General features: G+C 35.1%; 1 protein-coding gene across 2 annotated transcripts in view; it reads right to left on the bottom strand.

Moving 5' to 3' along the window:
- Nucleotides 1-15,864, bottom strand: part of LOC136033870 (protein HIRA homolog) — a 126,712-nt gene that overhangs the window by 34,088 nt on the left and 76,760 nt on the right. For both annotated transcript variants that reach the window (XM_065714840.1, XM_065714839.1), the window contains exons 9-10: nucleotides 5,810-5,937; nucleotides 1,700-1,995 (exon numbers count right to left, since the gene is read on the bottom strand). In XM_065714840.1, coding sequence (XP_065570912.1) covers nucleotides 1,700-1,995; nucleotides 5,810-5,937 — 424 coding nt within the window. The remainder of the gene's footprint in view (nucleotides 1-1,699; nucleotides 1,996-5,809; nucleotides 5,938-15,864) is intronic.

Genomic DNA, 15,864 nt, shown 5'->3' with positions numbered 1-15,864 from the left:
GATACTTGACGTAACTTAGAGGTCATTTTCACAAGGATGCAAGCTGGATAAAAATCCTGTATCAGCCCGACTTTGTTTTCACGCTGGATTTGGTCCAATCCGTATGCGCTTTTGTTTCCAGCCTCCTCTAATCCATCTCTTCTTGAACCTGATAAAGACCGTTATTTCAACTCTACCTTTCGACAAAAGTAGAACTGGATAGACGAATCCACCTTTTAGTTGAAAAAAATGTGCGTTTTCACGAAGATGGGAAGTGAAATTGTGCTCAACTCTCATTCGTGAAAATGAGTCCTTAGAAATGATGGTATCAGCAATTATATACGTTCTTAGAAGACAAAAATTACAAGTCCACGGGAGAATACGCTGAAAATATTTTGTAAAGTGAAAGAAAAGAGAGCAAAGCTTCGAATTTTCCGGAATGGTAAGCATTTTCCTGAGCAATGCAATATATAAGTAATGCAGGAAAGCTACAAATTTGAAAAGCTTCTAAACAAAAAAGTGGTTGAATCACAGCTTATCCAACAGTTCGTGGTAACGAACTGTAGTAAGGAGTGACCTGGCTCAAACGAAACTCTAAAAAACGGAATTTTTATACTAATAGATACATCAAAAGATTCGAATTTTTATGATGATTTTAAATATATAAGTTTAATCAAATTTAGTCTTACCCATCAAAAGTGTTTTACTGTTTTAAAAAGTAAAGTTGAGAGAAAGAGTCAAACTTTAGCGTAAAGAGCGGGGCGTTGAGGAGGGAAAAGCCCCTTTAATATTTGGAGTAATTTCTGTTCGTTTTAAGTTTTAATATCGTTCCTTACTTTCAGTTAAAAAACTTTTTTTTCATCTAATTTATTATAAAAGACGAAAGACCAACTCAAGGTTCAATGTAAGCTGATAAATGCTTTCGTATATGCCTTATTGGGGATCTAATGGGGAGACCAAGGTAAGTTAAGAAATAGACTAGATTGATCCTGTTACTTCCAAGAAAATATTTCCTGGAAGCTCTCACTTAAATTAAATAATAAGAGAAGAAAACTTAAAATTTTTTGTGTCAAATTGAGGAAGGAATTTTTGCATAATCAGATTGTAGTGAAGCAAAGATCTCTCTAACGCGCTGAATAATATTGTTCAGGTCCAACACGTCATGGGCTAAAAAAAAAAAAACTAATAATAGATGTTGCCAGAAGTTTAAAAAATTAGTATAAAAATTTTAACAGAAATTTACAATAGTTTTTACAAATTGGTCTCATCAGTTCACCCATACTGCAAAACTGTAACCAATAAGAAGCCCTTTTGTCCCTTAGCAATGGTGAACTGAATCTCCACGTCCAGTTGTATTAATATGGCTAGAAATTCTATTGTAATTACAAATGTTTAGCACAGGATGTAATTTCAGTAGAAACGAGAAATTTGAGGCGCCCGACATCCTTCAAGGCTACAGTGAAGAAATTTTTCCTTGCAAAAGAATAGTAATCATGTACATGCTTTATGTAAGTAGACTGTTCGTTGTATATGTATTAACCGCTTATAAAAGGCATGTAGAATAATGTAAAAATAGTATTACCAAATATACAGAATAGAGAAGATTGACAACTGGTGCCAACAAGGCCTTTGAAGCTTTCTTAGCAGGCGTTACAAAATTTTTCTTAAATATGTGTCAAATAAATATGTGTTATCTAATGAATTTTATCATTTTACTTACAAACTTAGAGAAGATGGAGGTGGTATAAACATTGGCGTTATTCTTCTTCTTCCATCCGCCATACGTGATTCAACTTGTTTACCAATGGGCATAAGAGGCTGTGAAGATGTTGGAGTTACTAGTTGAACTTCATTAATCGGCTCAGGTGCCAACTTGGACTGATCAGCTGATTGAAGTGGAGTGGCATCATTTTCTACGACCATAGGAATTGACGGAACCAAAGGATTTTCTCTAATGACTCGGACGGGTTGATCTGAGGCATAGCTTGACCCATACACACGTTTGAAAAAGGAATTCTAAAATTTAATCAATTAACAATTTGATATGTTCCTACCAGTAACATATTGTAGATAAAGTTACAAACTAGCATAAAAAGGGTAAGAAAGAAATAATAGCAAAAAACTAAAATAAGGTAATACATATATCTCCACGAGAAGGACAATAGATTCTCAGATTGTGATATTTGACCGATGATTTTGTGATATGGGACCAAAGGAAAAGCACATTGTTTGCAAAGAAAATGGGAAAAAGTAATGGGAAAGGATTTATAGGAATTTAGAGATTCGTGGGGGAGGGGCTAAACAGTGGAGCTCTGGACAGATTGGGGTGGAGGAGAAGCATGCTCAACTGTGTTAGTCTCAGGTGGCTTGGTACTCTAATGAGTAGGAGTAGTAACTTCCAGCTAAACAACTTAAGAGTGACACTTGATGTTTTGAAAGATAATACTGACGCAACAAGAATGCAAATCCATACATAGAAAAAAAAATACATACATATAAATTAGTAATTCTGGAAAAAATGACACTTTCTCCAATAGCCTTGCATTAATATATTGGTGCATATAAGCTACATTCAAAAAATGAGAATTACACATACATTTTTATGCATCTAAGCTCTTTTCATGTCTTTTAGTAAAGGAATATAATAGAGGGACGAAGACCTGATCACATTTAAGACAAAGCGCAAGGAAATAGAGGTCTATGGCTTTCTAAATCTTGTCAAGAAAAACAACAAATGCGATAGGGTCGAATCTTAATACTTAGGCTTTTTAGAGCATTACAACAGGTGGCGGTTTTGGTCTCTGTTTCATCCAGGGAAAAATCATGATTAGCCCCCTCCCCTCCCCTATCTCCCACAGACTTTTCTGGCCAAATTTTAACTCATTTTTTTCAATTTATCACTTAATTAATATTTCATTTTTTAATTTATAATTTAAAATATATAATTCTATTTGATTAGTTACACATTATTATTCAATTATTTTTTAAATTTATTTTATCATAATAAATCTACTTTATTATAATATTTAATAGCTCTACTTTATTTATACTACTAATACTGCTTTTTTATATATAAGCCCTCAAGCCTACTTTTTTTAAAATAAAATTAAAATTTCAAGAACTACAAAATGATTATAAAGGTAAGATTATTTATTTGAAATTTTGCACCCCCGGGGCAAGTGCCTCTGCCCCCCCCCCCTCCAAAAACCCCTTCTGGAGATGACTGGAAAAGTGAAAAAAATATAGTCAAACTAAATTTTCAAATCTAACTTAGGATTTGCAGCTAATAAATACGAATCTCTGCAAGTATTAGACCCTTTTTATAACCATTTTCACTAAGCTGAAGTCCAGTAATTCACGTCGCGACAGAGAGACAAATATAAGGATAGAACGCACAGAACAAATTTAAACGGTTACAATAGTAAAATTATAATTTCAATTCCTTCACTGAGCTCCCTTTCATACAACCAATTATTTAAATAGTAGGAGACAAGTCCCAGCGTCATTCTCTGAAGGACACCCGCAAAAGTGACCAGGATTTACCCAAAATACCTTGGATTAAATCCCAAGATAGGAATGAGAGTCAAAAATCTAAATAAGGACTAACATTATTTATTAGACAATATCATTGTATTATTTACGAAAATGCGCATGACACTACTGACTATTGAGGATTGGTCTAATCTGTCTAGGGCCAGTTAAATAAGATTAGGGAATTCTGGTTGCGTTTGATCTAAGGAAATCAAAACCACTCATGCTTTATGTTTTTAAAATATTTTCTCGAGTTTAAGTACATCCGTAAATAATAATCTGTAGTTCATTTCCACCATATTGGGGTGGTTCAGAAACTTTACAAAATTAACAACTTCAGTTTCCCACATAATGTTCGCTTCATTCTCGGTATTATTTTCATGTATATTTTAGCTGTTTAATCTACTCTTTTTTTTTTACTGGCTACTGGGAGTGAACCCAAATATTCGGATGCTTATTAGCATATATTCTTTCACCGTCTTAATCAAATGTCATCCCTTATTTATACATTTTTTTTTCAATATATTTACTAATTCACCACAAAGGCAAACTATAAATATTAATAAAACCTAATCTCATACAAGACTCTACAAACAACCGTGCTTTTTATTGAAAATCCTTTGAAAACATAATATATCCAGTGGTTCAAAAGAAGACATTGTTTATGCATTCCGAAAATGTATTAGTGTCTTTGGCAGTGGAACAAATGTCGTTTATTAGTAGACTTTTCCGCGGGCGAATACAAAAAAATAGGAATCAACCACTAAAAGGACATCTGTGAGTATTTTTCATTCGTGATAAACTGTGTAACCTCAGACTATTCTGAGCTGATCGAAAGGATAAAATAAGATGTTCCTTCCACCATTAATAGACCGTTTAAATAAAGCATAATACTATTCTTTATATCCAAGACTATGTCAAGGATTATAAAATTGGCAATACAATTTAAGAGGAAATCTTTGTAGTCAAGAGACAAGATATAACCTGTGTTTGAGTTAGACATGTTATTGGATTTATCTCTTTAGATTTAATTTTCAAAGTTAGCAATCAGGCAAATATTCAAGCCAGAAAAGTTACTGGCCACTTTCCTCCCACAAAATTCCTCAAAGGGCTCACAGAAGTAAATAGACTTAGAAGTAAAGAGGTAAATGAAGGAGTGTCAAATTACAAAATCAATATTACAAATCGCACAATTTTCTCCATTCAGATGTCTTGCACTACCGCCATAAACAATAACTGGAGCCTGATTCACATCGACATGGGTTCAGGATCTGGGTCAATCACCGTAAACGAGGTATCTAAGACATCCTGACTGTTTCTACTACGTCAGTCTTCGCATTTTTACTGATAATTGCTTTTAATGACATACCATAAATATATGCCTTCTTTGCTATACTGTCCCAAGGGAAGTCCTTCACTACATATCACCATTTACTCTCTCTTCCAGTAACAACAGTAGTACTATTTTTTACTTGCTCTTTGTACTCTATTACAGTAAAACGTCTTAAAAAGGCACATACGCCTCTGAGAGGGGAGGGGATTAGAAAAATTGTAAACTATATTTTTAATTACGCCTCAAGCTTATATATTTAAATTATACTTAATAGTCATGCAATTCACTATTGTTGTCCCAATGGTGACAATGCCTGTGAAAATGTATATTTATCAGATTTTGGTGTTTGCTGGTAGGCTTGGTGCTTACATCAGAGCTAAAACATTTCTTAAAGCCCGTTTCTCAACAGCCGTTCTGTAACATTTTCTAGCTTAATCACTGTACATAATAGATCACTGAAAATTTGAACCTAGCCATTGTTTTGTTTTTTGGACATTTTTTTTTTTTCAAATTTCAACTATGTCATAGTGAGAGCTGAAGACCGAAATAAGGGTCGAAAAGTTATTTATCCCCAAATTTGGGAACTGCTTGGTGCTGCGGTGAGTTGTTAGTAGTAGTAGTGGTAACAACCCTTCTAGGCCATTAGGATTTGAGAACCGTAACGCCAGTGTTTTGTTCTAGAAAGCAGTCTGATGTAGTATAATCTAGATCTTGTGGCGCACCTTTTGTAGTCAGAGGTGATGAAAAATGAATGAGCCAAATTACAAATTACAAGGATCGCCCTGTGCATTTTTAGAAGTATTTTAACCTTCTTCATTGAAACTTTTCCATCCCACATTGTAAGACCCAAAATTTCATCTTCTTACTTTTAAATTTTAGTTTAGTTTTGTCACAGAAAAGCAATTTGATATTTGGTTCATTTGAATGATTGTTTATTAATAGAACAATACTTAAACAGACAAATACCTTTTCTGTTGCTGAAAGGGTTTCACCAACTTCTTTCTTGTCAAATTCCATAAAAGCAACAGTTCCATCCCAGGAGCAGGCCAAAAGTCTCCTACCAGTGTAGTCCCAAGAGAGGTCGAGCACCGGCTCTGAAAAAGTTTCAGACACAGAATAAATCGATATCTTAAACTGTACTGGTAAAAAAAAGGAGGTTCCGGTACACGTCAGAGAGAGAAAGAGAGAGAGAGAGAGAGAGAGAGAGAGAGAGAGAGAGAGAGAGAGAGAGAGAGAGAGAGAGAGAGAGAGAGAGAGAGAGAGAGAGAGAGAGAGAGAGAGAGAGAGAGAGAGATTAGTTTTGCCTTACATGCGATTTTGGGATTCTTGCCTAAAGAACTATGTCATCTAGGTTTGGGGACTTTGAGCTTGGTCTAGAACTAGGGAACTCCTCTACAGGCATATAATATTTTATATAATTGCATATTATGTTTATATATTTATTTTACATAAACTGTTTAATATATAATACTTTATGTATTTGTATATAAGATATATATTTCTAGGAATTATGTTTACTATACATTTGGTAGCTTTGACATCCACCTTTCACTTCCATTTCATTTTCGTTGTTAACCGCCATCTGCTGAGAACAAACGTTTTACTCGGTCAAAATTATTTACAAAGACTTCCCTTCAAGTAAATTAGCCAGCATTCATAAGCAGACGAGTTTCATATTGGCGCTAAAGCCCCGTAGACTTCAAAAGGAGTGGAAACAATAATCAACTTCAGTACATTCTTTCCCCCTAAAGCGGCAAAATCGAAATTCTAATGATGCTTTGTTTAAATAGATACCTGTTCGTGAGTGGGAAATAAGGAGATTGAATTTGTGAAACAGTTTATACAGCAGTTATTAGAAAAATCCGCTTTATGCTTTCGTCACTGAACTTGAAAGGTAAAAGGCGGCTTGAGAGCCCTTATCTATAGATTAAAAAAAAGAGCGAAGTGAATCGAACGATTCATAAAAAGCCACGAATATGCGTCTTTTAAAACGAGAAAAAAATAAACTAAAGAAAAAAAAAGCTTATTCAATTAGGCAATCAGAGTTTTCCCGTTGCTAAGGTTTTTATTTAAAAGTCTCTTAAGATTAATTTTTCACAGAAGTTGGGGGTGTTTAGGTTTAAAAATCGAAAAAAAGTTTTTGGTGGTTTAGGAAGGTTTTCAAGGTCAGATTTGCTGAATTCAAGAACGTTACAACATTTTTTAGACATTTTTCGATTAGATTTGAGACGAAAAACATAAAAAATCAAAACAAAACTAATAGACCTTTAAATAGTTACCTAGTAGACAGAGGGACCACGTCCACAGAATGTCATAGGCATACTCATGGCAAAATTATAGCAAATATTGCTAGCTTCATAACCAATATTCATAACCGATCTAAAACTAAAATGACCAACCCTGACAAAATTCCACAAAAAAAATTAGAAATTAAGAAAACCGAAATTCCTAGACAAAACAGCATTTAATCGATTAATATTTTTATAAAAATTAACTTTTTCGCAATTATAGCAGTTTTTCTTCTACCTGTAATTTTAATTGACTTACGAGGTGATTTTTGTAAAACCTAGTTTAATTACTTTAACGATATGCTTGTATCTCATGTATTACTCTACATTTAATCACCACAGAGGTTTTGTATATTTATTCCTTACTTATTAGGTCCGAGATATATATATATATATATATATATATATATATATATATATATATATATATATATATATATATATATATATATATATATATATATATATATATATATATATATATATATATATAGTATCGGGAGCCCGGCGAACATTAAGTTATAAAAAGACATTAAATTGCGGAAAGGGCAAAAAACCGGTAGTTGCAAAAATATTTGTATATATTTTAACTAGGGATTGCAGTAATTCAAAACCTTAGAAAATAAAAACCAAAAGTTTGAAGCTTAGTAGAAACCGCTTTTAGAAATTGGACTGGTTTCAAAGCTTGACATTTTGGGGGAAGACTTCCAACAATACCTTGTCGATACCGATATTCGTGTTGGATGTCATCGTATTGACTGGATTAAATTTAACTAAAAAACTATTATGGCTGAAAACTAAATAGGTGTTACACGACTTCTCAACGACCTAGCCTCGAAACTGAATGCATTCATTGGCGGAAAAGTAATACTACCGTCATCGCTCGTCAAATTAATACCCTTACTTTGCTGTACATTATGAAGACGCCTTGGCTTTTTGTTCATCGCCTTGGACCCCCAGATTTCTTTATAACTGTGACTTGCAATCCTGAATGGCCTGAATTTAAAGAAGCAGCAAGTATGAAACTTGATGATAAGTCTATTATAGACTAGTCCTCTCAAGATCGTCCCGATCTCATTACTCGAATTGCAAAACTGAAGTTTGACGATATAATCAATAATATTGACAAGGAACCCGTATTTGGAAAGGTGGCAGCATATGTGTATATGATTAAATTTCAAAAACGTTGACTACCACATATGTATTTGCTTTGAGCCTTCAGGATCAAATCCATAATCCATTTGAAATTGAGATTTTATTTCTGCCGAAATTCCAATTCCAACTATATACTATTAAGAGAATTAGTCTTAAAGTGGATTATTCATAATCCGTGTGGAAAATTAAATCCACATGCGAGTTGGATGACCAATGAAAATGGAAAAATCCTGTGTCATTTCGGTTTTCCAAAGCAATACAATTCAGTCGCATCTCTAGCCGATGCTGAAAAACCGTAGTTAGGATCCAGAATTAGACGAAATGAATAGAGAAGAATTTTCACATGACCGTACTGTTTATCGAAAATATGCCAATAATCGCCGTCTTAGTCGTGATAATCGTCATCTCGCCACATATAATCCGTATATGCTTAAAAAATTTGAATGTCACATAAATTTCGAATATGATGGAAATATAGGTCCGGTAAAGTATCTATATGAATACATATACAAGGGACATGATTGTGCTTCAATAAAGATTATCGAAAATAAACAGTGCATGGTTTACAATGAAGCAGAAAAAGATGTTGGAGGACGCTGCATTGCACCAACTGAAGCCTGCTGGTGACTATTTAGTTACTATATCCAAAAAAAAGAGCCATGTCGTTCAACGTTTAAAAGTTCATTTGCCTGGAAATTACCTAATGCAAAATATCAGCCAAGCCCAAGAAGATTTGGTAGATATTGGGACAACAAGGCTCAATTTTGGAATCGTATTTTGATACAAGGCGTTAAAAAAAAAACTCGTAATTTCTCTTTTATTGGAAAATGCCTGAACAGAGTCCGTCGATTGTGTATCGTTGGACGAATTCACAGCGTAAATTTTGTGGCTAATCCCGAACGCTTTTATTTGCGTGTACTTTTGTATCATGTGAAGAATACAACAAGTTTTGAAGATCTTAAATAAGTTTTATAACATTGTTTATTCCACATAAAAAAGCATGGCTGGCTCATGCCCTTGAATTCGACGTTAAACAGTTGTTCGACGCCCTACAAGAGTCGGCACTGTCCAAAATGCCTTCTGTAATGCAGATACTCTTCACACAGATTCTTGTTTTTGGTAATCTTGCAGATCCAAAAGCTCTTTGGGAAAGATTCGAAAATCAGTTGGCAGAGGATTTCATTCCGCATGCAAAACGAAGTAATTTATCTTAAGATCTTGCAGTAAAGCGTACATATCGCATTATTGCATTCAAGTTAAATACGATGGCAATAGAATGTCGAAATTTTAGTTTTTGGGTGGAACGATATGGCATGGACAACATTGAGACCAACAAAAACGACGAAAACTTGGAATTTCTAAATTCTAGTGAGTCAACTGTTACTGGAGATTGTATGTTTCGGCTTCTGCAAGGAAAACAGCTCGAAATTGTTGACAATATTTTACATGCTGTCAATGATCCTAATTATGTTGGGAAAAATGTTTTTTTATAGGTGGACCAGGCGGTACCGGTAAAACATTTGTTTATAAGACGTTGTACCACGTTCTGTATGAAAAAAATATAACAAAGTACAGTGTATGGCTTATATAGGAATAACAGCAACTTTATTGCCATTTGGACTAACAACACACAAGAACTTCGGCTTGAAAGTTCCACTTTCCTCAGATTCTGCTCCTGTATAAGACCTGGTTCAAGCAGAGGTTAAGAATTAGCTCAAGTAGATGTTTTCCTACTTGACGAAGCACTTATGCTTCCCAAGTCTGGCTTACTAAATTTGGATTAGTTGTTGCGGTCCATTGCAAATCCAAACTTGACATTTGGTGGAAAAATTTTGGTTGCTGGAGGTGATTTCCGACAGTGTTATCCAGTTCAACCCCGAACTGACCGCAGTGAAACACTCGATTTGTCAATAAAAAAAAAGTCATCTTTGTAAGAATTCCAAATACGTTTCCTTTGAGAAAAATATGCGGGTCGGTCCTGAACAGGAAGTAGTTGCAAAGTACATCCTCGAACTGGGAAATGGAAATCTTCCTAAAAATGAACTTAATGAAATTGAATTACCGGAAGATATAATTTCCAGTGGCAATTTGATTGAGGAAGTATTTGGAGAATGTTTGTTTAAGCAAAGTTTCCATTTAATGTAGGATTGAGATATTTTAGCTTCAATAAACAAAGAAGTTATTAAAATAAATGCGAAAATTGTCAATGGCTTTTCAGGAGAATATAAATCGTATATAATTTACGATTCGGTAAAAGATAAAGAAAAAGGAGGAATCGAATTTACCCCAGAATTCCTCAATTCAATTGAAATAGCAGATTTACCACCGCATGACTTGAAATAAAAGAAAACTGCGATAGTTACGCTTTTGCGGAACTAAGATATTACAGAACGGATGTTACTGAATTATGTAACAACATAATTAAGGTGAATATAATTACTGGGGGAAATCCATGAAAAGTAAGTTCACATATCCCGAGTTACGGTGGACTCTAGAAAAGGTCAACTTGGATGTACTGTTCAACGACATCAATTTCCACTTCGACCCGCATTTGCCATGACTATAAATAAGTCGCAAGGGCAAACTTTAGAATTTGTTGGCGTCGACCTTAGTACTCCAGTTTTTAACCATGGGGTGTTATACATTGCATTTTCTCGTTCAAAAAGACAACGTAGCTTAAAAGTTCTGCTACCACCTGAAAATGAACGAACTACATATAACTAAGTGTGGAAGGAAGCCCTGACAACTACCAACGAAACTTCTTATCGTTAGATTGATATATTTTTTTATTAATTAAATGATTAGTAATTGTAATATATATATTACATTATTGACATTTCAGGTCACAAAAATGATCTAAATAGGTCAGGACTTTAAGGGAGAATACATATTTTTTTCCCAGGATCGTCTTAACGAACCTGTGTTGCCGTCATGACACAGAGAAGAGGCTCACTTCTGCGGTTAGAAGACAAGCGACAATGAGAATCCTAACATAGAAGTCTGCCGAGTGCCGAGGCCCGGTGGCTTCGCCGCCGGGCTCCAGATACTATATATATATATATATATATATATATATATTATCGGACCTAATAAGTAAGGAATAAATATACAAAACCTCTGTGGTGAAATGTAGAGTAATACATGAGATATAAGCATATCGTTAAAGTAATTAAACTAGGTTTTACAAAAATCACCTCGTAAGTCAATTAAAAGTACAGGTAGAAGAAAAACTGCTATAATTGCGAAAAAGTTAATTTTTATAAAAATATTAATCGATTAAATGCTGTTTTGTCTAGGAATTTCGGTTTTCTTAATTTCTATTATTTTTTTTTTGTGGAACTTTGTCAGGTATATTTTTATCCAAAGGACCCTTTTGTCCATCTTTAGGCCCGAAATTGACGAGAAAGGAATCTTATCCTGAATAGACACACCAACTCCACTTGTATCGTAAGGTGACATATCTCTGACAAACTCTATTAAGCCTCAGCAGAACAAAACCAGGAATATAAATTTCATTGTCAAGTTAGATATGTAATTGGTGTATTTCAGACCGAATGCTCGCAAGTTAAAATGACCAAATTTGCGTTCTTGTCGAATCAACGGATTAACAGTCATTTCACATCAAAAAGTTTAATGGCTTGAAAAGAGTTACATTTATTTTTCTTGAATATAAATTGTAGTAAAAAAATAAATTAAGACGGTTTAGTTTTTAATCCCTCCCGGGTATTTCGTCTGTTTGAATCTATTTGTGTAGATTCTTACAGGATTATGACACTACTTTCAGATCCTATATCAATGAAATAGTCCTGTCGTAATAGCATAAATCAGCAGTGTATGTACGCGTTAAAAAAAGAGACAGGTTTTAGGATATTTTTAAAACTTTTTTCAGATTCATTTGCATCTGTTTTTTTTTCTGTGTTTTTATACTACTACAACTACTACTACTAATAACTCACTGCAGTACCAAGCCGCCTGAGGACAACACAGCTACGCACGCTCCTCCTCCAACCTAATCTATTCAAGGCTTCCCTCTTTACAACCTCCCAGGAAGTTCTCATTTCCTTCAAATCTTTATTTATGACATCCTCCCAACCCAGACAAGGACGACCTGCTTTCCGTGTAGCCAAAAAGGACAATCTTCGGCAATCTGTCATCCTTCACCCGCAGAACATGGCCTAGCCATCTCAACCTTTTTTTCATTATAGCCCTAGAAAGCGGGATTGAACCACATTTTTCGTACAACCTACTGTTTGAAATACGGTCAGTCAGCCGGGTACCCAGAATATAAGTAGTTTATATTCTGTTTTTATAAGTAGTATAGAAATAGAAATTCTTCGGAAAATATTCAAAAAAGCTTTGTAATGGTAATTTTTTTGCTAGGGAGCGAGATTGACAATTCAAACCACAGACAAAAGCCGAACCAAACTTTGGAGTATCTCTTACGGAAAGGCCTTCATGACCCTTGATGTCTCATTCAATGAGGATTTTCTAAAACAGCATGTCAATCCATTATAAAACCTAGCAGTGACAAGACGATAGTGAGTAAAGGTGGATGATTCTAGTGGCAAATATTAAGTGTTCAGCTAAGCTTTTAAAGTGTTCTGCTTTTCTTATAAGTCAAAAGGCACTAGTAAATTATAATATTATAAGCAGTATCCTTATTGGTCAGCCATGGCAAATCTCAAATTACTTGAACTAGGGTCAAACCTAGTTTGTAACGCTGGATGCACTTAAAGCAATTACAAGAATCAGCAGTGATCGCGTTCGTGAAATTCGACTGGAGGACCTTACATTTATAGAAGGACCTTACAGAAAAACCTCTTCAAATAAAATTAAATAAGACGGCCAAAAGCTACATAGAATACAGTCATATTGCGGACTTGTGAATCTATAATACAGGCAAAATAATTTAACGACAAAAATTTATTGCCTGTAACCCCAAGAGAAACTAAAAAAAAAAAAAGTAAATCCCCGCAACCTGTTTGTGTTTAGCCACTCGACAAATGAGTGTATAAAAGAAACCCTAAACCTATCGTGGGTAGTCACAAGAGGCAGGCGAGAATGTGAGGTGGTCGGAAAACACCCAAAAACTTGGCGATCCCACCTGGCGATTAGTCCAAAAACTTTACAAGAAGCATCCCACCTCTCGGCCTGAGATTTTTTCCCCTATTGCAAGAGAAAATGGTAGGGATGCTTGCCTAAAGCTCTTTTTCGTATTGTCTCTACTTTTCTATTTGTGCTTTTTTGAGTACGTGACACCAGGCTGAAGGAGCATATTCTAAGCGAACGACTTTCTCAGCTGCACACGCATTTAGAAGGGTGAACTTCATTCATTATAAGAGATCTAACTTAATCAGAGTCAGCTATCATACTTGTGTCCAGAAAAACGGTTTTGGGACGCGCAGTTGGTTGTCTACAATAGAGAAGTCAAATACAAGGTTTTTTTGGCTTGAGAAGCAGATAGCCACTAGCAGAACGGGCAGTCAGCCCAGTACAGCAGAAAGAAGAAAATAATTAGCACGAACTGTACTTCTTAAGATAATGAGCAGTTACCTTACATGTATCCTCAGCGTAGGTGGCGACAACCTACAAAGGGTGAGAAGTCGGCCCCTTGGGGATCTTACAACAACTAAATTCCAAAGTCAGATGTGCCAGTCTCTGAGTAGCTAGCCAGAGGTAACACTGCATAAAAAAAAAATATTTTGGATCTTCGTTTACAAAAATTATTGCTTGGTTTAAGTTTGACAGCTTATACAAGTTAATTACGGCTCGTTTCAAGTTTTAAATCCACTCTTTATAAAGGGGAACATTTATTTTAATTAGTTTCTGACAAGCAAGGTAATTTTATGCCTTCACGACACGACAATTTCACTTCTGCCAAATACATATCCCTTGAAAGCGGATTATTATTATTATTATTTTAATACACTTGCACCACGAAAGTCATCACTATAAACTCAAGAAACCTTGGCACCACTCATGAGCGCGTAGGAGACAACTACAGAATTTAAAAGGGTAGCCCAAATAAATGTTTAGATATTATTATTATACGGAAAATGAAAAGATGCTGTGCGAAAATTTTTTCCCCAAAAAACGTATTTATTTAAAGTTGCAAGCATTTGGAAATCAGTAAAATATAGCTAGGACAATTAAGTATATGCTTACCAAAGAATGCCAGTAGGCAGGAACCAGAAAAAAAAACTTGACAATTGTCCTTTGGAAATTTGAAGAGAAAGATATACAGTCTATTTACAAATTTCCGGCATGAATGATTATTGTTATGTCTAGTTTTTTTTAATCTTCCTAAAGACAATTAGCTCTCTTTTGTTTGAAAAGGCTTGCAAATAAATTAAATTGAATTTATATAATCAGAATTGAATATCAGGAAAACCAAATATGGATTTAAGATATTATAGGCCTCGGAACGATTCCTGCTAATTAGACAAGGGACTTGAGGACCTGTCAAGGGACTTTTAGGGATGAAAAAAGGGACCAAAGTTGGAAGAAATTTTGAATGCCATTCATGATCAAAACATTCTTTTGCTCATGAATAATAAGCGATGGTCAAGTCACCCAAAGAATCATCATATTCATGAGCCTCGGAAGGAACTCATTTTCCGTGGAGATGGGTCAGTTGTCAAGCAACTTCAAGAATAGAAACAAGTAAAAACACTTCGTAAGACTTCAGCTTGCAAGCTAACTCAGTAACTTCTTCGACTTCTCTGAGAGATTAGTTAGTCTGATTACCAGGTCTGACTTCTTCTTTTGTATGTCCTTTTCAGCTCACTCTTTTTTATCTGTTTTTTTTTTCATCTTCCCGCGTTTTTATGACACTCTCTAGTAAGGAATTGGCCAAGGCGATGTCCACGAAAACGTTTGAAGTCACCACTTTACGTAAGCGATTAGTGGCCTTTTTCAAGAGCGCATCAGCAATTGCTCTTTTTTTTGTTTTCAGAGGTCCCCTTTTCTTGCAATGATTCCTCAAGTGTGTCTAACTCTTTTTTTTTGTTAGAGATGTCAATTAGGTTTAGCTCCCTTTCTTTCTCTTGGTTTTGGACGCTTTGTTCAGAAGCTCGTTCTTTTACTTTGCTCTTCATATAGCCTTAGTATTTAGACCAAGCCGACCTGGTCAAAGTCAACCACTCTTTGGGAATAGGGAACCTTTCTGGTTCACCTCCATATGTGTTCAACTCTTCAATTGCACACATCTTTGCAGTCAGGACTCTTTCTGACATGGCGGCTCTGTCCGAAAGAAGCAATCTTTCCGAGAGCGAAAAACCCCTCTCTATGTAAACACTGCTAAGCAACAATGTCAACGCAGCTTTCACAAGCTTCGACAAAAGAGTATACTTTCCCCCGCCAAAAGAATCCGTCTTAGAGAAGAATGATGCCAGTAATGGTCGACGCGTAATGACGCTGGTTCTACTGAGTCCTCGGCTTGTAGCAATATCCACTCACTTTTAACATCGTAAACACTTACTCATACTGGGATCTATCAAGCAAGCACAACTATATCTGATGGACTTCTAGCTCTTTTCCTTTCCGTGGGATTCAGGCCCCTGAGCAAGATAGCAATTA

The sequence above is a fragment of the Artemia franciscana genome, chromosome 12 (assembly GCF_032884065.1).
Source record: "Artemia franciscana chromosome 12, ASM3288406v1, whole genome shotgun sequence".
Taxonomy (NCBI): domain Eukaryota; kingdom Metazoa; phylum Arthropoda; class Branchiopoda; order Anostraca; family Artemiidae; genus Artemia; species Artemia franciscana.
Note: the sequence above shows the minus strand (reverse complement) of the source record. Positions and strands in the feature narration are given on the sequence as shown.